The 26,756-nt window shown below is 46.2% G+C and overlaps 1 protein-coding gene across 1 annotated transcript; it reads left to right on the forward strand.

The window, feature by feature from the left end:
• Window positions 1–19,355, forward strand: LOC115123601 (noelin-3-like). The gene is made up of 6 exons (XM_029652941.2): window positions 1–174; window positions 5,184–5,327; window positions 6,198–6,353; window positions 11,156–11,375; window positions 16,494–16,600; window positions 18,133–19,355. The coding sequence occupies exons 1-6, from the start codon at window positions 94–96 to the stop codon at window positions 18,808–18,810; spliced, it is 1,386 nt and encodes a 461-aa protein (XP_029508801.2). The 5' UTR covers window positions 1–93; the 3' UTR covers window positions 18,811–19,355.
• Window positions 19,356–26,756: the final 7,401 nt, after the last annotated feature.

Consider the following 26,756-nt stretch of genomic DNA (forward strand, 5'->3'; position numbering starts at 1 on the left):
GAGCCATAACCATCTTCCACGCTGACTGAGCGACGTGCTTGAAACAGAACCGAGACAGAGGCACAGGAGGCAAAACCCCGTTCGTGGGCAAAAATGCGAGGGCTGTCCGTGGCGCTGTCCGTGGTGCTGAATCCTCTGCTGTTTCTACTGCTGTTCGGCTACTACCCTTCTGTGGTGAGTTGAGTTCCACTGACTGCCCTTTTCATCGGCAAGACGTGAGGAGTTAGACTATGATTTTAGATTTGAAAAAAACCCAACTGCATTATTATACTTTTAGACAGATAGACTGATACGATGTTGGGATTTGAAGTTCGTATTGAAATGGGAACGATGCTGAGAACACAAATACAAGCTTTCTCTGTTTGAAACATCTGTCAGCCATTCAGTGGTTTTTACAGGGATACAGTATTGTAATGCTTTTCCCTCTTAACTGTTGCGTTGGTGTGTTTTGAATACATTTTTCTTTATATATTATATGGCAGAACACCCTTAATAAATATATTATATATATTGTTTAAATTGAACTGATTAATGACTGTTAAGACAAAGAGAAACAGACAGCTGCATTTGCCTTGTTTTTGCTGTCAGACAGATTGTTCAGTCTCCACCACACCTCCGTCTCTCTCTGTCTCCCCCTCTTTATCACTCTCCATCACACCTCCCTCTCTCTGTCTCCTCCTCTTTATCACTCTCCACCACACCTCCGTCTCTCTCTGTCTCCCCCTCTTTATCACTCTCCACCACACCTCCGTCTCTCTCTGTCTCCCCCTCTTTATCACTCTCCACCACACCTCCCTCTCTCTGTCTCCTCCTCTTTATCACTCTCCACCACACCTCCCTCTCTCTGTCTCCTCCTCTTTATCACTCTCCACCACACCTCCCTCTCTCTCTCTGTCTCCTCCTCTCTCTCTGTCTCCCCTTCTTTATCAGTCTCCACCACACCTCCCTCTCTCTCTCTGTCTCCTCCTCTCTCTCTGTCTCCACCACACCTCCTCCTCTCTCTCTGTCTCCCCTTCTTTATCACTCTCCACCACACCTCCGTCTCTCTCTGTCTCCTCCTCTCTCTCTGTCTCCCCTTCTTTATCAGTCTCCACCACACCTCCGTCTCTCTCTGTCTCCTCCTCTCTCTCTGTCTCCCCTTCTTTATCAGTCTCCACCACACCTCCGTCTCTCTCTGTCTCCTCCTCTCTCACTGTCTCCCCTTCTTTATCAGTCTCCACCACACCTCTGTCTCTCTCTGTCTCCTCCTCTCTCTCTGTCTCCCCCTCTTTATCACTCTCCCTTCCCCTCTCTCTCTGTCTCCCCCTCTTTATCACTCTCCCTCCCCCTCTCTCTCTCTGCCTCCTCCCCTCTGTTTCTCTCTACCTCTCTCTTCTCTATCTCTGCTCTCCCTCTCTCTCTCTCTCTCTCTCCCCTCTATTTCTCTCTGTCTCTCTCTCTCTCTCTCTTCTCTCTCTACTCTCCCTCTCTCTCTCTCTCTCCCCTCTATTTCTCTCTCTCTCTTCTCTCTCTCTGCCCCCTCTCTCTCGCTGCCTCCTCCCCTCTATTTCTATTTCTCTCTCTCTCTCTCTCTCTCTCTCTCTCTCTCTCTCTCTCTCTCTCCCTCTCCCTCTCCCCCTCTCTCTCTCTCTCTCTCTCCCTTTGCCAACATCACTGTATATGACTGTATTCTGATATTGATTCTTGGAAGTTGCCAGAGAAGTACCTATTTTTTAATGTTGGGTTCAATCATGATACAACACAATTACACTGACCAATTTCCTATTGGTTCTAAATAGAGAGACTATCTAAGACAGCGATGGGCAACTTTACTGGAGATGGGGGGGGGCCACAAAACAATCTGAACTTGTCATGAGGGACCATAGTGGCTTGCGGGTCTGTGTACCCACATCCATGCCCACACATGGAGGAAGAGCCGGTCCTAGCCTTTTCCGAGCCTTAAGCAACATTTTGTTGGGAGGCACCTCCCCACCTTGAGAGCAAAACATTTTAGCACCCTCCCTCCCCCTTTCTTGATAGTATAGAGATAAAAAAAAGAATACGATTTAGAGCTAATTTCATGCGATTCTACATATTTTGCCGTAGGGTAGAGAGAAATGTTTGCCGTTTTTAATATGATATCTGAGTGAAAGTGACTAACAAAATCAATGGTCGGTAATTCCACCATGATTACTTCAAGTGTAGATAGCTGGAGTTTTGGCCTGCCTAGTGACATCACCAGGTGACAAATACATTATTAGACCAATAAGAAAGAGAGTTCCAAACCTCTCTTCCCAATAACAGCTAGTTTTCAGTTGTACCCTCCCCACTCAGACCACTCCCAGACATTCCTAACAAAAATTATTGTTTAAGAAAATTGCTCTTTGCGAAGAAACTATTTTTGTTTCTTTTTGACCATTTAAATGTATATCTATTTATATATATAATCACAGTAAGGTACTTAATTGTTACCCAGAAAGGATTTGATATTGTGATAAAAACAGCTGCAATGAACCTTTAAATATACATTTAGATTATTTAAAAAATATATCTAAAAACACGTCTATATGTTGTGGATCACACCCTACTTTGTAGTGCGAGCCATCGGTTGAAACACAACGTGCTCTTGAATCCCCGGATGGGTGTCATGTCAATCATAGACATAGTTCCATAGAATGGACCCAAACCTTCAGACCACTGCAATTTGAATTGAATTGAAATTATAACATCTTATTACTACCACAAAGATGGCCGCCGGTCCAGCCCACCATCGAATGTCAACATAAATGGCCATGTCTATTGATTTACCATTTAGACATCACCTTTACATCATTATAGACATAACCACACAGATACTGTTAACCAGACAGATACTGTTAACCAGACAGATACTGTTAACCAGACAGATACTGTTAACCAGACAGATACTGTTAACCAGACAGACACTGTTAACCAGACAGATACTGTTAACCACACAGATACTGTTAACCAGACAGATACTGTTAACCAGACAGACACTGTTAACCATACATATACTGTTAACCAGACAGATACTGTTAACCAGACAGATACTGTTAACCACACAGATACTGTTAACCAGACAGATACTGTTAACCAGACAGATACTGTTAACCATACAGATACTGTTAACCAGACAGATACTGTTAACCAGACAGATACTGTGTGTTAACCAGACAGATACTGTTAACCACACATATACTGTTAACCAGACAGATACTGTTAACCAGACAGATACTGTTAACCATACAGATACTGTTAACCAGACAGATACTGTTAACCACACAGATACTGTTAACCAGACAGATACTGTTAACCACACAGATACTGTTAACCAGACAGATACTGTTAACCAGACAGATACTGTTAACCAGACAGTTAACCAGACAGATACTGTTAACCACACAGATACTGTTAACCAGACAGATACTGTTAACCAGACAGATACTGTTAACCAGACAGTTAACCAGACAGATACTGTTAACCAGACAGATACTGCTAACCAGACAGATACTGTGTGTTAACCAGACAGATACTGTTACCAGACATTTACATTTACATTTACATTTAAGTCATTTAGCAGACGCTCTTATCCAGAGCGATACTGTTAACCAGACAGATACTGTTAACCACACAGATACTGTTATCCAGAGCGATACTGTTAACCAGACAGATACTGTTAACCAGACAGATACTGTTAACCAGACAGTTAACCAGACAGATACTGTTAACCACACAGATACTGTTAACCAGACAGTTAACCAGACAGATACTGTTAACCAGACAGATACTGTTAACCAGACAGATACTGTGTGTTAACCAGACAGATACTGTTAACCAGACAGATACTGTGTGTTAACCAGACAGATACTGTTAACCAGACAGATACTGTTAACCAGACAGATACTGTGTGTTAAAACCTCTTAGGGAAGTTCAGAATTCAAGCAGATTTTCGCAGCTTTTTGTTAAAAATCGCGCAACATTTCAGCGCCCTGCTATTCATGCCAGGAACATAGTATATGCATATGATTAGTGTGTGTGGATAGAAAACACTCAGACGTTTCCAAAACTGTTTAAATCACGCCTGTGGCATTTACAGAACGTGCGTTTCATCGAATAGTGCATGAAAATCTGTTCACTGAAAATGGAAAAATATATTCTTCCGCGACTACAGGCAATTGTTCAAAGCGAACAGAATTACATAGAGCCGAGTTTTCATTGGCTACAGCTTCCCCAGGTTGTCTAGAGTCACGTCATTTGTTGCGCAATTGATTCTTGGTCTAACCGAAACAAGGGAACTCCTTTCCTACTGTCCCCGCCCAGATTTTGGTTCGACCTTTTCAAGACATCATTTTCTCCACAGACAAGCTAATCATTTCACATCGCCTCCTGAGGAATTTTATCGCTTATTAACGTGTACTAATACCTAAAGTTGCATTACAAAAGTTTTGTGAAAGTTTATCGTCGACTTTTTGAATTTAAAAAAATTACGTTACGTTATGAAATGCTATTTTTTTTTCTTTACTCGCAACGGAGTCGTAGCTTGATATCTAGGCTATATATGGACTGATTTAATCGAAAAAAGACCCTAAATGATGTTTATGGGACATCTAGGAGTGCCAAGAAAGAAGCTCGTCAAAGGTAATGAATGTTTTATATTTTATTTCAGCGTTTTCGTTTGCGACGGCTAACGCAAAATCTGTAGTTTTAGGTGACGGTGCAGTATTTTGAGGGTGCATGGTATCAGATAATAGCTTCTCATGCTTTCCCCGAAAAGCATTTTACAAATCTGACTTGGTCGATAGATTCACAACGAGTGTAGCTTTAATTCAGTATATTGTATGTCAATTTTAATGAAAGTTTGAGGTTTATCAACCTCTATGGTGGCGCTCTTGAGCATTTCTGCTGATTGTGGTCCCCACTTCGGTACCACGTCCTCAACAAGTTAACCAGACAGATACTGTGTGTTAGCCGATGGCCACATGACGGGACTCTTGCATTGATTATTTGTTGTCTTGAAGAATATCCATCAGAGACCATTTTACTGAGTAATGAGCTCACTTGAACATTGTGTGTGTGTGTGTGTGTGTGTGTGTGTGTGTGTGTGTGTGTGTGTGTGTGTGTGTGTGTGTGTGTGTGTGTGTGTGTGTGTGTGTGTGTGTGTGTGTGTGTGTGTGTGTGTGTAGACAGTCAAGCCTAAGGAAGGCTGGCAGGTGTACAGCTCGGCCCAGGATGCAGAGGGGAGGTGTATCTGTACAGTGGTGGCTCCTGAACAGAACCTCTGCTCCAGAGACGCCAAGGAGGGACAGCTCCGTCAGCTACTGGAGAAGGTTCTAGATACACACACACACACACACACTCTCTCTCTATCTATGGGCCTTTAATGTATTCTGTCTGTATAGCAGGCCAGGGGGTTTACCACACTGGGAAACCCTATCTTCTTCACTGTGGTCCAGTGTGGTAAAGTTAACACTAATGTACAAACATGCCTTAGGGCAGTTTCAACCAGGCCATTTCAGGATCCCATCATTGGAATCAGAGGAGTGTGGATAATGTAGCTCAGAGTTCTAGTTTGATGTAGTGGTGATTTTGTTGGTTCTTTTTTGTAGAAGTCAAACACAATGGAGGAAGCATTGTAACTAACTGTTGGTTGAACTTGGTCCAGACCCGTTCCACACCAACTGATGAGCTATAAAAAAAATAAAAAATAAAATAAACCTCAAATTAAACCCACCACTGTTGTCCTTATCTTTTAAAAATAAATCAACCTTAATTTTTTTTTTATTGACAAAAGAAAACCAAAACAGTAGTCAAAACATTTCAATCTTGTTGGTGCAGAAAACCAATGTTGTGTCTTCTTCTTCTCTTTCGTTAAGGTGTAGAACAACTAATGTGATGCCTCTTCTTCTTCTCTTTCATTAAGGTGCAGAACCACTCATGTGATGCCTCTTCTTCTCTTTCGTTAAGGTGCAGAACAACTAATGGGATGCCTCTTCTTCTTCTCTTTCGTTAAGGTGCAGAACCACTCATGTGATGCCTCTTCTTCTTCTCTTTCGTTAAGGTGCAGAACAACTAATGGGATGCCTCTTCTTCTCTTTTGTTAAGGTGCAGAACAACTAATGGGATGGCTCTTCTTCTTTTCTTTCGATAAGGTGCAGAACAATTCATTTGATGCCTCTTCTTCTTCTCTTGTCCTGTAGGTCCAGAACATGTCCCGGTCAATCGAGGTGCTGAACCTGCGGACTCAGAGAGACTTCCAGTACATCATGAGGATGGAAGGCCAGTTCAAAGAGCTAAGGTCAAAATTCAGACAGATAGAGACCAACAAGAAGACACAGGTCAACAGAAACTTCCAGGTAAGTCTGTTTGATAGGAAAATTAGAAGAACATTTGCAGGGACATACAATACCCTTTGACACAATGATAATGATTGATGTTCCAGGATTCTATTGATTGATGTCCCGGGAAGCTATTGATTGATGTTCCGGGAAGCTAATGATTGATGTTCCGGGAAGCTAATGATTGATGTTCCAGGATGCTAATGATTGATGTTCCAGGAAGCTATTGATTGATGTTCCAGTATGATAATGATTGATCTTGGAGCGAGCGGTCACATCCGCGCTTCTGTCTGCAGGTTGTATAACTTTTCATTACATTTCATTACATTTCATTATAGTACAACGGTTTGATTTGTCTAATCTTAGCAATTTCTTCTTAGCTAGCTACATAGCCGTCTTTGTATCAAAGATAATTGCGTAATTATCGTATTTCGTCGTCCTCCTATCTGCCCAGCAGCTAGCCAGCTAGCTAACGTTCACCGTCTACCGTAGCACTGTAGTAACTATCACACTCAACTGAACGACTTGATTAGTGTAGTGTTAGCTAGCTACATAGTTGTCTTTGCTGTCTTCATATCCAAGATAATTGTGTAGTTTAGAGTGTGTAGTCTTAGAGCGATTATCTTAATTTACCGAGGTTAGCTAGCCAGCTATTTGTCGTCCTTAACGTAGGAGTCACTCCTAGCTAGCCAACAGCTAGCCAACGTCTACTGAATAGAACTTTCGCATTCCGGTCGCATTCCGCTTCGCTCCACAGGTAGTATCACATTTTCATTTCATTTCATTACAGTCCCAACGGTGTGATTTGTTTGATCGTAGCTAGCTACATAGCTAGCTACATAGCCGTCTTTGTTTCAAAGATAATTGTGTAGCCTAGAGCGATTTTCTAGGTTAGCTAGCCAGCTATTGTCGTTCTTTTAACGCAACGTAACGTAATCAACACTGCTAGCTAGCCAGCTAGCCCCCGAATAGCAGCATTGTAGAAACTTTACACTCAACGGAACGACTTGATTAGTGTAGTGTCAACAACGCAGCCACTGCCAGCTAGCCTACAAAGTCAACAACGCAGCCACTGCCAGCTAGCCTACCTCAGCAGTACTGTATCATTTTAATCATTTTAGTCAATTAGATTCTTGCTACGTAAGCTTAACTTTCTGAACATTCGAGACGTGTAGTCCACTTGTCATTCCAATCTCCTTTGCATTAGCGTAGCCTCTTCTCTAGCCTGTCAACTATGTGTGTCTGTCTATCCCTGTTCTCTCCTCTCTGCACAGACCATACAAACGCTCCACACCGCGTGGCCGCGTCACCCTAATCTGGTGGTCCCAGCGCGCACGACCCACGTGGAGTTCCAGGTCTCCGGTAGCCTCTGGAACTGCCGATCTGCGGCCAACAAGGCAGAGTTCATCTCAGCCTATGCCTCCCTCCAGTCCCTCGACTTCTTGGCACTGACGGAAACATGGATCACCACAGACAACACCGCTACTCCTACTGCTCTCTTTCGTCCGCCCACGTGTTCTCGCACACCCCCGAGAGCTTCTGGTCAGCGGGGTGGTGGCACCGGGATCCTCATCTCTCCCAAGTGGTCATTCTCTCTTTCTCCCCTTACCCATCTGTCTATCGCCTCCTTTGAATTCCATGCTGTCACAGTTACCAGCCCTTTCAAGCTTAACATCCTCATCATTTATCGCCCTCCAGGTTCCCTCGGAGAGTTCATCAATGAGCTTGATGCCTTGATAAGCTCCTTTCCTGAGGACGGCTCACCTCTCACAGTTCTGGGCGACTTTAACCTCCCTACGTCTACCTTTGACTCATTCCTCTCTGCCTCCTTCTTTCCACTCCTCTCCTCTTTTGACCTCACCCTCTCACCTTCCCCCTACTCACAAGGCAGGCAATACGCTCGACCTCATCTTTACTAGATGCTGTTCTTCCACTAACCTCATTGCAACTCCCTTCCAAGTCTCCGACCACTACCTTGTATCCTTTTCCCTCTCGCTCTCATCCAACACTTCCCACACTGCCCCTACTCGGATGGTATCGCGCCGTCCCAACCTTCGCTCTCTCTCCCCGCTACTCTCTCCTCTTCCATCCTATCATCTCTTCCCTCTGCTCAAACCTTCTCCAACCTATCTCCTGATTCTGCCTCCTCAACCCTCCTCTCCTCCCTTTCTGCGTCCTTTGACTCTCTATGTCCCCTATCCTCCAGGCCGGCTCGGTCCTCCCCTCCCGCTCCGTGGCTCGACGACTCATTGCGAGCTCACAGAACAGGGCTCCGGGCAGCCGAGCGGAAATGGAGGAAAACTCGCCTCCCTGCGGACCTGGCATCCTTTCACTCCCTCCTCTCTACATTTTCCTCCTCTGTCTCTGCTGCTAAAGCCACTTTCTACCACTCTAAATTCCAAGCATCTGCCTCTAACCCTAGGAAGCTCTTTGCCACCTTCTCCTCCCTCCTGAATCCTCCTCCCCCTCCCCCTTCCTCCCTCTCTGCAGATGACTTCGTCAACCATTTTGAAAAGAAGGTCGACGACATCCGATCCTCGTTTGCTAAGTCAAACGACACCGCTGGTTCTGCTCACACTGCCCTACCCTGTGCTCTGACCTCTTTCTCCCCTCTCTCTCCAGATGACATCTCGCGTCTTGTGACGGCCGGCCGCCCAACAACCTGCCCGCTTGACCCTATCCCCTCCTCTCTTCTCCAGACCATTTCCGGTGACCTTCTCCCTTACCTCACCTCGCTCATCAACTCATCCCTGACCGCTGGCTACGTCCCTCCCGTCTTCAAGAGAGCGAGAGTTGCACCCCTTCTGAAAAAACCTACACTCGATCCCTCCGATGTCAACAACTACAGACCAGTATCCCTTCATTCTTTTCTCTCCAAAACTCTTGAACGTGCCGTCCTTGGCCAGCTCTCCCGCTATCTCTCTCAGAATGACCTTCTTGATCCAAATCAGTCAGGTTTCAAGACTAGTCATTCAACTGAGACTGCTCTTCTCTGTATCACGGAGGCACTCCGCACTGCTAAAGCTAACTCTCTCTCCTCTGCTCTCATCCTTCTAGACCTATCGGCTGCCTTCGATACTGTGAACCATCAGATCCTCCTCTCCACCCTCTCCGAGTTGGGCATCTCCGGCGCGGCCCATGCTTGGATTGCGTCCTACCTGACAGGTCGCTCCTACCAGGTGGCGTGGCGAGAATCTGTCTCCTCACCACGCGCTCTCACCACTGGTGTCCCCCAGGGCTCTGTTCTAGGCCCTCTCCTATTCTCGCTATACACCAAGTCACTTGGCTCTGTCATAACCTCACATGGTCTCTCCTATCATTGCTATGCAGACGACACACAATTAATCTTCTCCTTTCCCCCCTCTGATGACCAGGTGGCGAATCGCATCTCTGCATGTCTGGCAGACATATCAGTGTGGATGACGGATCACCACCTCAAGCTGAACCTCGGCAAGACGGAGCTGCTCTTCCTCCCGGGGAAGGACTGCCCGTTCCATGATCTCGCCATCACGGTTGACAACTCCATCGTGTCCTCCTCCCAGAGCGCTAAGAACCTTGGCGTGATCCTGGACAACACCCTGTCGTTCTCAACTAACATCAAGGCGGTGGCCCGTTCCTGTAGGTTCATGCTCTACAACATCCGCAGAGTACGACCCTGCCTCACACAGGAAGCGGCGCAGGTCCTAATCCAGGCACTTGTCATCTCCCGTCTGGATTACTGCAACTCTCTGTTGGCTGGGCTCCCTGCCTGTGCCATTAAACCCCTACAACTCATCCAGAACGCCGCAGCCCGTCTGGTGTTCAACCTTCCCAAGTTCTCTCACGTCACCCCGCTCCTCCGCTCTCTCCACTGGCTTCCAGTTGAAGCTCGCATCCGCTACAAGACCATGGTGCTTGCCTACGGAGCTGTGAGGGGAACGGCACGTCAGTACCTCCAGGCTCTGATCAGGCCCTACACCCAAACAAGGGCACTGCGTTCATCCACCTCTGGCCTGCTCGCCTCCCTACCACTGAGGAAGTACAGTTCCCGCTCAGCCCAGTCAAAACTGTTCGCTGCTCTGGCCCCCCAATGGTGGAACAAACTCCCTCACGACGCCAGGACAGCGGAGTCAATCACCACCTTCCGGAGACACCTGAAACCCCACCTCTTTAAGGAATACCTAGGATAGGATAAAGTAATCCTTCTCACCCCCCTTAAAATATTTAGATGCACTATTGTAAAGTGGCTGTTCCACTGGATGTCATAAGGTGAAAGCACCAATTTGTAAGTCGCTCTGGATAAGAGCGTCTGCTAAATGACTTAAATGTAAATGTAAATGTAATCTTCCAGGATGCTAATGATGAATGTTCCAGGATGCTAATGATTGATGTTCCAGGATTCTAAAGATTGATGTTCCGGGAAGCTAATGATTGATGTTCCGGGAAGTTAATGAATGATGTTCCGGGAAGCTAATGATTGATGTTCCGGGAAGTTAATGATTGATGTTCCAGTATGATAATGATGAATGTTCCAGGATTCTAAAGATTGATGTTCCAGGATTATAAAGATTGATGTTCCGGGAATTAATGATTGATGTTCCGGGAAGCTAATGATTGTTGTTCCGGGATGCTAATGATTGTTGTTTCGGGATGCTAATGATTGATGTTCCGGGAAGCTAATGACTGATGTTCCATGCAACATTTTGTCCGCTGGGCTGGTGTTTGTCCTTCCACAGGAGTTGAACTGTATTGAATTGAACCCTGTGTTTCCCTCCCTATAGGAGTTGAAGGGTAAGATGGATGCCCTACAGCCTCTGATCCCTGTGTTTCCCTCCCTATAGGAGTTGAAGGGTAAGATGGATGCCCTACAGCCTCTGATCCCTGTGTTGGAACAGTACAAGACAGATGCCCAGCTCATCTCCCAGTTTAAACAGGAGATCAGGAACCTCTCCATGGTGCTCACAGCCATCCAGGAGGAGATAGGAACCTATGACTATGAGGAACTACAACAGAGGGTCCTGAATCTGGAGAGCAGGCTACGCAACTGCATGAGCAAACTCAGTGAGTCACAAGCATACACACGGACAGACACACCAGTGGCGTTCAGGATTAGTGACGTTAGTGACGTTCAGGATTCTTCTTTTGACCATGGTTTCTGTTTTAGCATATTGGATGACTGTCATTCATATTCTATTTACCAAGCTCAATGTTACAGCGATCGGTTTAGGCTACTACAGTGGCTTGGTCAGGGCGTGAGTTGGGTGGGTTGTCTATGTTCCTTTTTCTATGTTTTGGGATGTCTGTGTTTGGCCTGGTATGGTTCTCAATCAGAGGCAGCTGTCAATCGTTGTCCCTGATTGAGAACCATACTTTGTTAACCTGGTTTCACTTTTGAGTTGTGGGTGATTATTTTCCGTGTTTGTTACCACACGGGACTGTTTAGTTTGTTTCACTTTGTTATTTTGTATTTTGTAGTGTTCAGTTTTTTCATATTAAAATGGACACTTACCACCCTGAAAATTGGTCCGATATCTCTTACTCCTCGTCAGAAGAGGAGGCAGCACGGCAGCGCGGTTGGAAGCCCGAGAGGCAGCCCCAAAAATATCTTGGATGGGGGCACACGGGGAGTGTGGCTAAGTCAGGTAGGAGACCTGAGCAAACTCCCCGTGCTTACCGTGGGGGGAGAGAGGGACCGGGCAGGCACCATGTTATGGCGTGAGGCGCACGGTGTCCCTGGTGCGCAGGCATAGCCCGGTGCAATACACCAGTATTGGCCAGGCTAGAGTGGGCATCGAGCCAGGTGCCATGAAGCCGGCTCAGTGCATCTGGTCTCCAGTGCGTCTCCTCGGGCCGGGGTACATGGCAGCAGCCCTACGCATGGTGTCCCCGGTTCGCCAGCAAAGCCCAGTGCGGGCTATTCCACCTTGCCGCACTGGCCTAGCTACGGGGAGCATTCAGCCAGGTAGGGTTGGGCAGGCTCGGTGCTTGAGACCTCCAGTGCGCCTTCACGGTCCGGTCTATCCAGTGCCACCTCCACGCACCAGCCCTCCGGTGGCAGCCCCCTGCACCAGGCTGTCTCTCCATCTCCTCCCTACAGGTGCTCCCGCCTGTCCAGTGCTGCCAGAGTCTTCCTCCTGCCCAGCGCTGCCAGTGTCGCCCGTCTGTCCTGAGCTGCCAGAGTCACCCTTCTGTCCTGAGCTGCCAGAGTCGCCCTTCTGTCCTGAGCTGCCAGAGTCGCCCGTCTGTCCTGAGCTGCCAGAGTCGCCCGTCTGTCCTGAGCTGCCAGAGTCGCCCGTCTGTCCTGAGCTGCCAGAGTCGCCCGTCTGTCCTGAGCTGCCAGAGCCGCTCGTCAGCCAGGAGCTGCCAGAATCGCCCGTCACTCCGGCGCTGCCGGAATTGCCCTTCACTCCGGAGCTACACCGCCTGTCCAGTGCTGCCTGAATCTCCCGTTCGTCCGATGCTGCCGGAATCTCCCGTCCATTGCTAGGGTCCCCAGTCCGAGGTCGGCGGTGAGGGTCGCTGCTCCAAAGAGGCCACAGAGGCGGTTAAAAAGGCGTAGAAAGACTATGGTGGAGTGGGGTCCCGTGCCGGAGCCGCCACAGTGGACAGACACCCACCCAGACCCTCCCCTATAGGCTCAGGTTTTACGGCCGGAGTCCGCACCTTTGGGGGGGTACTGTCACGTTCTGACCTTAGTTATTTTGTTATGTCTTTGTTTAGTATGGTCAGGGCGTGATTTGGGTGGGTTGTCTATGTTCCTTTTTCTATGTTTTGGGATTTCTGTGTTTGGCCTGGTATGGTTCTCAATCAGAGGCAGCTGTCAATTGTTGTCCCTGATTGAGAACTATACTTAGGTAGCCTGGTTTCACCTTTAAGTTGTGGGTGATTATTTTCTGTGTTAGTGTTTGTGCTACACGGGACCGTTTCGTTTGTTTCACTTTGTTATTTTGTAGTGTTCAGTTTTTTCACGTTAAAATGGACACTTACCACCCTGCAAATTGGTCCGATATCTCTTACTCCTCGTCAGAAGAAGAGGACGAGCGTTACACTTGCAAAAGTATTCACCCCCCTTGGCATTTTTCCTATTTTGTTGCCTTACAACCTGGAATTAAAATTGATTTGGGGGGGTGATCATTTGATTTACACAACATGCCTACAACTTTGAAGATGCAAAATATTTTGCATTGTGAAACAAACAAGAAATAGGACCAAAAAAAACAGAAAACTTGAGCGTGCGTAACTATGTGAATTCAAATAGACTTCCTTACAATTAAGAAGCAAAGCCGAGCAATACCATGGAAGAACTGAATCTCCATTCTTAGTGCTCTGCTTTTATACAGTTTTACCCTTACATAAACATTGTCACTCCACTGTATGAATCTGGTTGTCTTGCTTAGTTTCCATTCTCTTATTGGCTCAGACATTGGGGCATAGATTCTATTGGACACTCCTACTGCAGGTCTAATGGTACCTATAACTGATTAGCTAATGTTCCTATCCAAAGGTCTTCACAAGTTCAGGTCGATGTTGTCTATGTACGATTAACCGATGTTGATGTTGTCTATGTATGTGTGTTTCCAGTTTTTTTTTTTTCACCTTTATTTAACCAGGTAGGCTAGTTGAGAACACCTTTATTTAACCAGGTAGGCCAGTTGAGAACACCTTTATTTAACCAGGTAGGCTAGTTGAGAACACCTTTATTTAACCAGGTAGGCTAGTTGAGAACAAGTTCTCATTTGCAACTGCGACCTGGCCAAGATAAAGCATAGCAGTGTGAACAGACAACACAGTTACACATGGAGTAAACAATTAACAAGTCAATAACACAGTAGAAAAAAAGGGGGAGTCTATATACATTGTGTGCAAAAGGCATGAGGAGGTAGGCGAATAATTACAATTTTGCAGATTAACACTGGAGTGATAAATGATCAGATGGTCATGTACAGGTAGAGATATTGGTGTGCAAAAGAGCAGAAAAGTAAATAAATAAAAACAGTATGGGGATGAGGTAGGTGAAAATGGGTGGGCTATTTACCAGTAGACTATGTACAGCTGCAGCGATCGGTTAGCTGCTCAGATAGCAGATGTTTGAAGTTGGTGAGGGAGATAAAAGTCTCCAACTTCAGTGATTTTTGCAATTCGTTCCAGTCACAGGCAGCAGAGAACTGGAACGAAAGGCGGCCAAATGAGGTGTTGGCTTTAGGGATGATCAGTGAGATACACCTGCTGGAGCGCGTGCTACGGACGGGTGTTGCCATCGTGACCAGTGAACTGAGATAAGGCGGAGCTTTACCTAGCATGGACTTGTAGATGACCTGGAGCCAGTGGGTCTGGCGACGAATATGTAGCGAGGGCCAGCCGACTAGAGCATACAAGTCGCCAGTAGCCTTCACAAGATCAGATATGGCCCAGGCACACATCTTGTGTTGGTCTACCTTGCCTCATCCACACGGATTCTGCTCAGATACGGCCCAGACCAGTCACATCTTGTGTTGGTCTACCTTGCCTCATCCACACAGATTCTGCTCAGATATGGCCCAGACCAGTCACATCTTGTGTTGGTCTACCTTGCCTCATCCACACGGATTCTGCTCAGATATGGCCCAGACCAGTCGCATCTTGTGTTGGTCTACCTTGCCTCATCCACACGGATTCTGCTCAGATATGGCCCAGACCAGTCGCATCTTGTGTTGGTCTACCTTGCCTCATCCACACGGATTCTGCTCAGATATGGCCCAGACCAGTCGCATCTTGTGTTGGTCTACCTTGCCTCATCCACACGGATTCTGCTTACGTTCTATTTATTTTTACATGTTTACATGGTGGTGGCAGCACCATGCTGTGGGGATGTTTTTCCATCAGCAGGGACTGGGAGACCTGTCAGAATTGAAGGAAAAGAGGGAAACCTGTTCCAGTCTTCTAGAGATTTGAGATTGGTACGGAGGTTCACCTTCCAGCAGGACAATGACCTTAAGCACACTGCTAAAGCAACACTCGAGTGGTTTAAGGGGAAACATTTAAATGTCTTGGAATGGCCCAGACCTCAATCCAATTGAGAATCTGTGATAGGACTTAAAGATCGCTGTACACCAGCGGAACCCATCCAACTTGAAGGAGCTGGAGCAGTTTTGCCTTGAAGAATGGGAAAAAATCTCATTGGCTAGATGTGCCAAGCTTATAGAGACATACCCCAAGAGACTTGCAGATGTAATTGCTGCAAAAGGTGGCTCTACAAAGTATTGACTTTGGAGGGGTGAATAATTATGCATGGTCAAGTTCTTTTTTTTAAATGTTATTACTTGTTTGTAAATATTTTTCAACTTCAAAGTGGTAGGCATGTTGTGTAAATCAAATTAAATAAACCCCCCAAAAATCTATTTTAATTCCAGGTTGTAAGGCAACAAAATAGGAAAAATGGCAAGGGGGTGAACACTTTTGCAAGCCACTGTGCATGTAGAGGTCTGAAAACTGATCAACTTTGATGTTGGAGTGAACTGTGACGGTCTCTTTAAAGGTGTCTCGTTTTTTGATCCAAATCTGAGCAGTTTCTTACCTGGTACTGGAAATGTATTAAGGGAAACACACCATGTTAAGTTTTTGATTTACTTGTGTATCAGATAGGCTCATTAGTGAGATGGAGCTGTGTGACCTAGTGTACATCCCAAATGACACCCTATTCCCTATATAGTGCACTAGTTTTGACCAGAGCCCTATTCCCTATATAGTGCACTAGTTTTGACCAGAGCACTATTCCCTATATAGTACACTACTTTTAACCAGAGCCCTATTCCCTATATAGTGCACTAGTTTTGACCAGAGCCCTATGGGAATAAGGAATAGCGTTCCATTTGGATGCACCCTAGGTCACATATTAACTAGATAACAGGTGAAGTGTTCCAGTGGTCAGAGGCATATATATATAGGGAATAGGGTGTCATTTGGATGCACCCTAAGTCACAGATTAACTAGATAACAGGTGGAGTGTTCCAGTGGTCAGAGGCATATATATATATATAGGGAATAGGGTGTCATTTGGATGCACCCTAAATCACAGATTAACTAGATAACAGGTGAAGTGTTCCAGTGGTCAGAGGCATGAAATGAGATGTTAAGAACTAAGACAGTCAGGGGAAATCTAATCTGAGTGGTATGTGTGTGTGTGTACGTGTGTGTGAACAGCATGTGGTAAACTGATGAAGATCACTGGACCTGTGACAGTGAAGACCTCTGGTACACGGTTTGGAGCTTGGATGACTGATCCACAGGCCTCCCCTAGAAACAACCGGGTGAGTGGAGGGAGGACAGACCGACAGACAGAGACCGAAAGACAGATAGTTTCTCAGACCAGGGAGTTTGATCTAAACACAGACACAAGTATGATACCTCAGTTTCAAGGGTGTTTATTTTAACCAAAAAATAAAATAAACCCGGTTTCCTCCAGGAGACCTCTTTCGGGTTACCACCTTCTGGCCCCCGGGGAATGCTGTCTCCTCTGGGGTAGAACACCGAGCCCCTTGGTTCTAGCAGACCGTGAGGACGTATATCCGGTAGCAACCTCTCACCTCTTCCAACCTCTCCCTTGGGCTGACCTCCTGGCAGCTTTATGGGCCCCTAGATTACTCTCCAGCCTCAATCAGCCTCGACGACACTCCCCCCTGGTGGCTAAAGTGCCAAAATCCAGTATTTTGACCCTCCGTCAACCCTGTGTCACTTCTAGGAATATTTAACCCACTTAATCCCAAGATTTATCCTAAACTTAATCCCAAAATGTATCCTAAACTTAATCCCAAAATTTATCCTAAACTTAATCCCAAGATTTATCCTAAACTTAATCCCAAAATGTATCCTAAACTTAATCCCAAGATTTATCCTAAATTTAATCCCAAAATTTATCCTAAACTTAATCCCAAAATTTATCCTAAACTTAATCCCAAGATTTATCCTAAATTTGCACCATCATTGTAAAACCCTAGATATTTTGTTTCTTTGACAACGTCTGTCCCTCATTTCATGGTCAACACTTTTACGTGAACTGAATTCTCCTCTTAATATGGTAAAACTATTTCTTTACCGAATATTTTTTTCTAAAGAAACATCTAATAGTCAAATAATAGCTTTAAAGCAGGTGTGCTGGTTTCACTCTTTTTGTCCCTTGTCTGGTGTTTTGTGGTGGAAAACTGAGTGGAACGAGCATTACACGTCAACCCTGTTCCTAATAGATAGACAGACTAGAAATGTAAATGATGTACATTTTTTTTTTAACGTGAAGCTGGCATTCAATTGTCACTCCCTGTTGCATTCAACACGCTTCCATTCCTCCTGTCACAAGGGAATTTATGGCTGATCCAAGATGAACCCTGTTACTTTATTTGATACTTAATACGGACTTCTTACTATAGTATTTGTTGTTATTTAACCTCTTGAGATAAAAAAACATGTTTTATGAAGTTTAACGCACGTTTTATGACAGAATGTTGAAATTGGGGCGGCAGCGTAGCCTAGTGGTTAGAGCGTTGGACTAGTAACCGGAAGGTTGTGAGTTCAAACCCCCGAGCTGACAAGGTACAAATCTGTCCTTCTGCCCCTGAACAGGCAGTTAACCCACTGTTCCTAGGCCGTCATTGAAAATAAGAATGTGTTCTTAACTGACTTACCTGGTTAAATAAAGGTAAAAAAAAAAAAAAAAATCGGTATAAAATAGTTACAGGACACTTCAAAAGGATTGGTGGAACGACCCATGTGCTATGTTGTGACTAATGTACGTACAGAGTAGACCGTTAAATTGCTAATGTTCTCTTGTACTTGTGTTCTAACCCAGGTCTGGTACATGGATAGCTACACCAACAACAAGATCGTCAAAGAGTACAAGTCCATAGCAGACTTTGTTTCCGGGGCCGAGTCTCGAACCTACAACCTGCCGTTCAAGTGGGCCGGGACCGACCACGTGGTGTACAACGGCTCTCTGTACTACAACAAGGTCCAGAGTAACATCGTGGTGTGTTACCGTTTCGAGACGGGCCGCGTGGTAACCCAGAGAGCCCTGGAGAACGCCGGCTTCCACAACGTCTACCCTTACACATGGGGAGGCTTCTCCGACATAGACCTCATGGCCGACGAGCTGGGTCTGTGGGCCGTCTACGCCACCAATCAGAACGCAGGAAACATCGTCATCAGCCAGCTCAACCCCGACACGCTACAGGTCCTCGGAACCTGGAACACGGAATATTCCAAACGGAACGCGGGGGAGTCCTTTATGATCTGCGGAACACTCTACATCACCAACTCTCACCTGACTGGTGCTAAGGTCTACTACGCGTACTCCACCAAGACCTCCAGCTATGAGTACACAGACATCCCCTTCCATAACCAGTTCTTCCACATGTCCATGTTGGACTACAACGCCAGGGACCGGGCTCTGTACGGCTGGAACAATGGACACCAGGTTCTGTTCAACGTCACGTTGTTCCATATCATCAAGACAGAGGACGATTCCTGAGGAGGAAGAACCTCTGGAACACTGATTAACATTCCTGGTGTTCCGGTGTTCCATCAGTCATTGTGGGAGTTCTGTTGTTGGGTCTCTAAATGGTATTTTTTGCTCTTTTCTTTTGACAATCCATCTTCGGATCTATTGGCTTCCCTTTCAAATTTCTAATGCAAGATTTACTAAAGATGTTGGCCCCCGAACTCTGAACTGTCTCCCAATGTCATGACAGAGTCATGATATTCTCTGGTAGTCCTACCTAGCAACCCCCATTTTAAATAATCTGGCCCTCTAACGATGACATCATGCCCTGACAGTCTTCCTCATTTTCCTCTCTTTTGACACAAGCCTTTATTTTAACTTTATCCCTTTCCTTTCAGCTACTCTACACTGGACTGGCTGGGCTTGGTAACATGCCTCTAATTGGCTGGGCTTGGTAACATGGCTCTGATTGGCTGGGCTTGGGTAACATGGCTCTGATTGGTTGGGCTTGGGTAACATGGCTCTGATTGGCTGGGCTTGGGTAACATGGCTCTGATTGGCTGGGCTTGGGTAACATGCCTCTGATTGGCTGGGCTTGGGTAACATGCCTCTGATTGGCTGGGCTTGGGTAACATGCCTCTGATTGGCTGGGCTTGGGTAACATGCCTCTGATTGGCTGGGCTTGGGTAACATGCCTCTGATTGGCTGGGCTGGGTAACATGCCTCTGATTGGCTGGGCTTGGGTTACATGCCTCTGATTGGCTGGGCTTGGGTAACATGCCTCTGATTGGCTGGGCTTGGGTAACATGCGTCTGATTGGCTGAGCTGGGTAACATGCCTCTGATTGGGTGGGCTTTGGTAACATGCCTCTGATTGGCTGGGCTTGGGTAACATGCGTCTGTTTGGCTGGGCTGGGTAACATGCCTCTGATTGTCTGGGCTTGGGTAACATGCCTCTGATTGGCTGGGCTTGGGTAACATGCGTCTGATTGGCTGGACTTGGGTAACATGCGTCTGTTTGGCTGGGCTGGGTAACATGCCTCTGATTGGGTGGGCTTGGGTAACATGCGTCTGTTTGGCTGGGCTGGGTAACATGCCTCTGATTGGGTGGGCTTGGGTAACATGCCTCTGATTGGCTGGGCTGGGTAACATGCCTCTGATTGGGTGGGCTTCGGTAACATGCGTCTGATTGGCTGGGCTTGGGTAACATGCCTCTGATTGGGTGGGCTTGGGTAACATGCCTCTGATTGGGTGGGCTTGGGTAACATGCCTCTGATTGGCTGGGCTTGGGTAACATGCCTCTGATTGGGTAACTTAGCTTTTGTATCCATTGCAACAGTATCAATAGGAGTATGCCTTATTCAGTGCAGTCTGTTCTGTAAGTCCATAGGAAAACAGGTGTTCTGTCCTGCATGAATGTCTATGATAGTCTAGCTCTCTGTGCCTTGCATCCCAAATGGCACCCTAGGTCCCAAAGGGCTCTGGTCAAAAGTAGCACACTATATAGGGAGTAGGATTTCATTTTGGATGCAACCTATGGCTGTCCTGATTAGCATCGAAACTCTGTCTGTGACTCTCTCGGCAACCATCTCTCTTTCTCACTGTAACACAATTAATGATTATTGTCTGATTATACTGTATATGGATGAACAGGAAAATACACATTTATATACACAATTAGTGTTACATTATGGAAATAAAATGATTATTGTTTTTGATTAAGTATTGATTTGCACAGAATATTAGTTTGTGTTGGAACTGCAGCGATGTAGTATCTTTATTTTGTAACTTGATGAGAAATCGATTGTATGTGATAACACATTTCGCTAACAGTGATCTCTACGGGCCCTATTCAGACCTAAGATAAGTTGACTTAATACGGACTTAAGTCAAACATTTGACCTTAAAGACGGAATGCGCCGGACGAGGACACAGCGCCACTGGCCGTCTGCTAAAAAAAAACGGACAGTACATATTGTGTTGTTCTATCGCACGTACAATGGTGTCAGAGAAATGGTGTCAGAGGAATGGTGTCAGAGAAATGGTGTCAGAGGATTGGTGTCAGAGAAATGGTGTCAGAGAAATGGTGTCTGATGAATGGTGTCAGATAAATGGTGTCAGATGAATGTTGACAGAGAAATGGTGTCAGAGGAATGGTGTCATAGAATGGTGTCAGAGAAATGGAGTCAGAGGAATGGTGTCATAGTAATGGTGTCAGATAAATGTGTCAGATAAATGGTGTCAGAGAATGGTGTCAGAAAAATTATGCCAGAGCAATGATGTCAGAAAAATTATGTCAGAGAAATGATGTCAGAGGGTAAAAAAACAGTGTTGGTTGCGGTAACTTCTTAGTTGTTGTAATATCTACAACGGACAGTTTCACCATTAAGGAGTCCAGCTTTAATTCCATGTTTCAATGACTTAAGTCCAAGTCTCCAGTGTGAATCGGACCAAGAGAACATAATATATATTAGCATTTGTTAGTGATCTCTATCAGAACAAACTAAAGCCATTCTAATCAGAATTGCAGGAGAATAGCAGAGTAAATGAGCTCCTATGGTGCTTACCACTCTATCAGGTCTGACCTGAGTGTTGTTGCCATGGTGTGTGTGTGTGCAGACGACCATGCACCAAAGCACCCTGACCTCCCCACCAGAACCCCTCCCCACCAGAGTCCCTCCCCACCAGAACCCCTCCCCACCAGAACCCCTCCCCACCAGAGTCCCTCCCCACCAGAACCCCTCCCCACCAGAGTCCCTCCCCACCAGAGTCCCTCCCCACCAGAACCCCTCCCCACCAGAACCCCTCCCCACCAGAGTCCCTCCCCACCAGAACCCCTCCCCACCAGAGTCCCTCCCCACCAGAACCCCTCCCCACCAGAGTCCCTCCCCACCAGAACCCCTCCCCACCAGAACCCCTCCCCACCAGAGTCCCTCCCCACCAGAACCCCTCCCCACCAGAGTCCCTCCCCACCAGAACCCCTCCCCTCCAGAATCGCTCCACACCAGAACCCCTCCCCACCAGAACCCCTCCCCACCAGAGTCCCTCCCCACCAGAACCCCTCCCCTCCAGAATCGCTCCACACCAGAACCCCTCCCCACCAGAACCCCCCTCCCCACCAGAACCCCTCCCCACCAGAACCCACCCCTCCCTCCCCACCAGAACCCCTCCCCACCAGAATCCCTCCACACCAGAATCCCTCCCCACCAGAACCCCTCCCCACCAGAATCCCTCCACACCAGAATCCCTCCACACCAGAACCCCTCCCCACCAGAACCCCTCCACACCAGAAGCCCTCCCCATCAGAATCCCTCCACACCAGAACCCCTCCCCACCAGAACCCCTCCCCACCAGAATCCCTCCCCACCAGAATCCCTCCACACCAGAACCCCTCCACACCAGAACCCCTCCCCACCAGAACCACTCCCCACCAGAACCCCTCCCCACCAGAACCCCTCCACACCAGAAGCCCTCCCCATCAGAATCCCTCCACACCAGAACCCTCCCCACCAGAACACCTCCACACCAGAACCCCTCCACACCAGAACCCCTCCACACCAGAAGCCCTCCCCATCAGAATCCCTCCACACCAGAACCCCTCCCCACCAGAATCCCTCCACACCAGAACCCCTCCCCACCAGAACCCCTCCCCACCAGAATCCCTCCCCACCAGAACCCCTCCCCACCAGAACCCCTCCCCACCAGAATCCCTTCCCACCAGAACCCCTCCCCAACAGAACCCCTCCCCAACAGAAGCCTTACCCACACACCCACCAGCAGCTCCAGGGTGAAGTTTTCCCTAGACCAGTGGTTCCCAACATTTTTTTAACCGTACCACACCATAATATATACAATTCTGCGGCACAACTAAAACGTTCTTATTCATTTATTAAATGGTAATGACCTCCATCTCATCTAATCCATACTGCAAATCATCTATTTTCTCTGATTTTCTCCGTTTTTATATATTATGTAGGGTTTATGAAAAAAAAAATAATGATGGTTAATTTATCCCACGAATCTGCACCAGATTTTTTTATTTTTTTATAGCTCTGGTAAAATACACTGTATTGTTGGCTGGATAGTAAAGACACAACATACATCACTGAAGTCTCTACTGAACCAGGATACCACATCTCTGAAGTATATCCTGAACCAGAATACCACGTCTCTGAAGTATATCCTGAACCAGAATATCACATCTCTGAAGTCTCTACTGAACCAGGATACCACATCTCTGAAGTATATCCTGAACCAGGATACCACATGTCTGAAGTATATCCTGAACCAGGATACCACATCTCTGAAGTCTCTACTGAACCAGGATACCACATCTCTGAAGTATATCCTGAACCAGGATACAGCTTCCCTGTGTCGGAGACCGGGGTTTGCTTCCCAGTCCAGGCTGACCATTTGTGATCTGTCTCCCCCTCTATATTCTACTGTCTGAATATAAAAATGAAAGGTTTTTTATCTTCTCTGCTATTCAACAACAGGCCTTCCCTACAGTGGTATGGTTCAGAACACCAAGTGTCTCGTGATTAATGATGGAACAGCTGCTTCATAGCCATCTCACCCTGTACGTACAGCACTTTACATTGAACCGATCAATAGATGTGATTGATGTCTTACTAATGAGATGGCATACTGTCCTCAGAGAATATTATCTGTATCCCAAATGGCACCCTATTCCCTCAATAGTGCATTACGTTTGACCAGAGCTGGTCCAAAGTAGTGCACTATACTGTATAGTGAATAGGGTGCATTTTTGTGTTGAAGACCTGGTCAGCAAACAGCTGATCTGTTGCTCTGGTCTGACGTCAATCTATCAGTCAAATATATTTCTAAAGCCCTTTTTACATCAGCCGATGTCACAAAGTGCTTGTACAGAAACCCAGCCTAAAACCCCAAACAGCAAGCAATGCAGGTGTAGAAGCACGGTGGCTAGGAACAACTCTGTAGAAAGGCAGGAACCTAGGAAGAAACCTAGAGAGGAACCAGGCTCTGAGGGGTGGCCAGTCCTCTTCTGACTGTTCCAGGTGGAGATTATAACAGAACATGGCCAAGATGTTCAAATGTTCATAGATGACCAACAGGAGATTATAACAGAACATGGCCAAGATGTTCAAATGTTCATAGATGACCAACAGGAGATTATAACAGAACATGGCCAAAATGTTCAAATGTTCATAGATAACCAACAGGAGATTATAACAGAACATGGCCAAGATGTTCAAATGTTCATAGATAACCAACAGGAGATTATAACAGAACATGGCCAAGATCTTCAAAAGTTCATAGAACCCCAACAGGAGATTATAACAGAACATGGCCAAGATCTTCAAAAGTTCATAGAACCCCAACAGGAGATTATAACAGAACATGGCCAAGATCTTCAAAAGTATAACAGAACAGAACATGTTCAAATGTTCATAGATGACAAACAGGAGATTAGAGCAGAACATGGCCAAGATCTTCAAATGTTCATAGATGACAAACAGGAGATTAGAGCAGAACATGGCCAAGATGTTCAAATGTTCATAGATGACCAACAGGAGATTATAACAGAACATGGCCAAAATGTTCAAATGTTCATAGATAACCAACAGGAGATTATAACAGAACATGGCCAAGATGTTCAAATGTTCATAGATAACCAACAGGAGATTATAACAGAACATGGCCAAGATCTTCAAAAGTTCATAGAACCCCAACAGGAGATTATAACAGAACATGGCCAAGATCTTCAAAAGTTCATAGAACCCCAACAGGAGATTATAACAGAACATGGCCAAGATCTTCAAAAGTATAACAGAACAGAACATGTTCAAATGTTCATAGATGACAAACAGGAGATTAGAGCAGAACATGGCCAAGATCTTCAAATGTTCATAGATGACAAACAGGAGATTAGAGCAGAACATGGCCAAGATCTTCAAATGTTCATAGATGACAAACAGGAGATTATAACAGAACATGGCCAAGATCTTCAAAAGTTCATAGAACCCCAACAGGAGATTATAACAGAACATGGCCAAGATCTTCAAAAGTTCATAGAACCCCAACAGGAGATTGTAACAGAACATGGCCAAGATCTTCAAAAGTTCATAGAACCCCAACAGGAGATTATAACAGAACATGGCCAAGATCTTCAAAAGTTCATAGATGACCAGCAGGGACAAGTAATAATAATCACAGTAGTTGTCGAGGGTGCAGCAAGTCAGCACCTCAGGAGTAAATGTCAGTTGTTTTTTCGTAGCCAAGCATGCAGAGTTAGAGACAGCAGGTGCGGTAGAGAGAGACCGTTGAAAACAGCAGGTCCGGGACAAGGTAGCACGTCCAGAGAACAGGTCAGGGTTTCATAGCCACAGTCAGAACAGTTGAAACTGGAGCAGCAGCATGCCCAGGTGGACTGGGGACTGAGACCTGAAGTAGACCTGAGGCATGGTCCTAGAGCTCAGGTCCTCCTGGAGGGGAGGGAGAGAGAGAGAATTAGAGAGAGCATACTTAAATTCACACAAGACACAGGAAAAGACAGGATAAATACTCCAGATATAACAGACTGACCCTAGACCCCTGACACATACAGTGGGGGAAAAAAGTATTTAGTCAGCCACCAATTGTGCAAGTTCTCCCACTTAAAAATATGAGAGGCCTGTACTTTTCATCATAGGTACACTTCAACTATGACAGACAAAATGAGAGAAAAAAATCCAGGATTTTTAATGAATTAATTTGCAAATTATGGTAGAAAATAAGTATTTGCTCTCATAGACCTGTAACTTCTTCTTTAACAGGCTCCTCTGTCCTCCACTTGTTACCTGTATTAATGGCACCTGTTTGAACTTGTTATCAGTATAAAAGACACCTGTCACAACCTCAAACAGTCACACTCCAAACTCCACTATGGCCAAGACCAAAGAGCTGTCAAAGGACACCAGAAACAAAATTGTAGACCTGCACCAGGCTGGGAAGACTGAATCTGCAATAGGTAAGCAACTTGGTTTGAAGAAATCAACTGTGGGAGCAATTATTAGGAAATGGAAGACATACAAGACCACTGATAATCTCCCTCGATCTGGGGCTCCACGCAAGATCTCACCCAAAACCACACGGGGGGACCTAGTGAATGACCTGCAGAGAGCTGGGACCAAAGTAACAAAGCCTCTCATGGTGTGAGGGCTGTGCTTTGGCAAAGTGGGTGGGGTTATATCCTTCCTGTTTGGCCCTGTCTGGGGGTATTGTAGGACGGGGCCACAGTGTCTCCTGACCCCTCCTGTCTCAGCCTCCAGTATTTATGCTGCAGTAGTTTATGTGTCGGGCGCTGGGGTCAGTTTGTTATATCTGGAGTACTTCTCCTGTCACAGCCTCCAGTATTTATGCTGCAGTAGTTTATGTGTCGGGGGGCTAGGGTCAGTCTGTTATATCTGGAGTATTTCTCCTGTCTCAGCCTCCAGTATTTATGCTGCAGTAGTTTATGTGTCGGGGGGCTAGGGTCAGTTTGTTATATCTGGAGTATTTCTCCTGTCTCAGCCTCCAGTATTTATGCTGCAGTAGTTTATGTGTCGGGGGGCTAGGGTCAGTCTGTTATATCTGGAGTACTTCTCCTGTCTCAGCCTCCAGTATTTATGCTGCAGTAGTTTATGTGTCGGGGGGCTAGGGTCAGTTTGTTATATCTGGAGTACTTCTGTCTCAGCCTCCAGTATTTATGCTGCAGTAGTTTATGTGTCGGGGGGCTAGGGTCAGTCTGTTATATACGATGTCCTGTGTGAATTTAAGTATGCCCTCTTTAATTCTCTTTCTTTCTTTCTCTCTCGGAGGACCTGAGCCCTAGGACCATGCCTCAGGATTGCCTGGCCTGATGACTCCTTGCTGTCCCCAGTCCACCTGGCCGTGCTGCTGCTCCGGTTTCACCTGTTCTGCCTGCGGCTGTGGAACCCTGACCTGTTCACCGACGTGCTACCTGTCCCAGACCTG

This window comes from Oncorhynchus nerka, linkage group LG20, assembly GCF_034236695.1.
Source record: "Oncorhynchus nerka isolate Pitt River linkage group LG20, Oner_Uvic_2.0, whole genome shotgun sequence".
NCBI lineage: Eukaryota > Metazoa > Chordata > Actinopteri > Salmoniformes > Salmonidae > Oncorhynchus > Oncorhynchus nerka.

Excerpts from the sequence above, each read along its gene's own strand:
- LOC115123601 (XM_029652941.2), top strand. The coding sequence starts at position 94 with ATGCGAGGGCTGTCCGTGGCGCTGTCCGTGGTGCTGAATCCTCTGCTG. Across the intron at positions 5,328-6,197 it reads TCCGTCAGCTACTGGAGAAG|GTCCAGAACATGTCCCGGTC; the intron begins GTTCTAGATACA and ends CTTGTCCTGTAG. Across the intron at positions 16,601-18,132 it reads CCTCCCCTAGAAACAACCGG|GTCTGGTACATGGATAGCTA; the intron begins GTGAGTGGAGGG and ends GTTCTAACCCAG.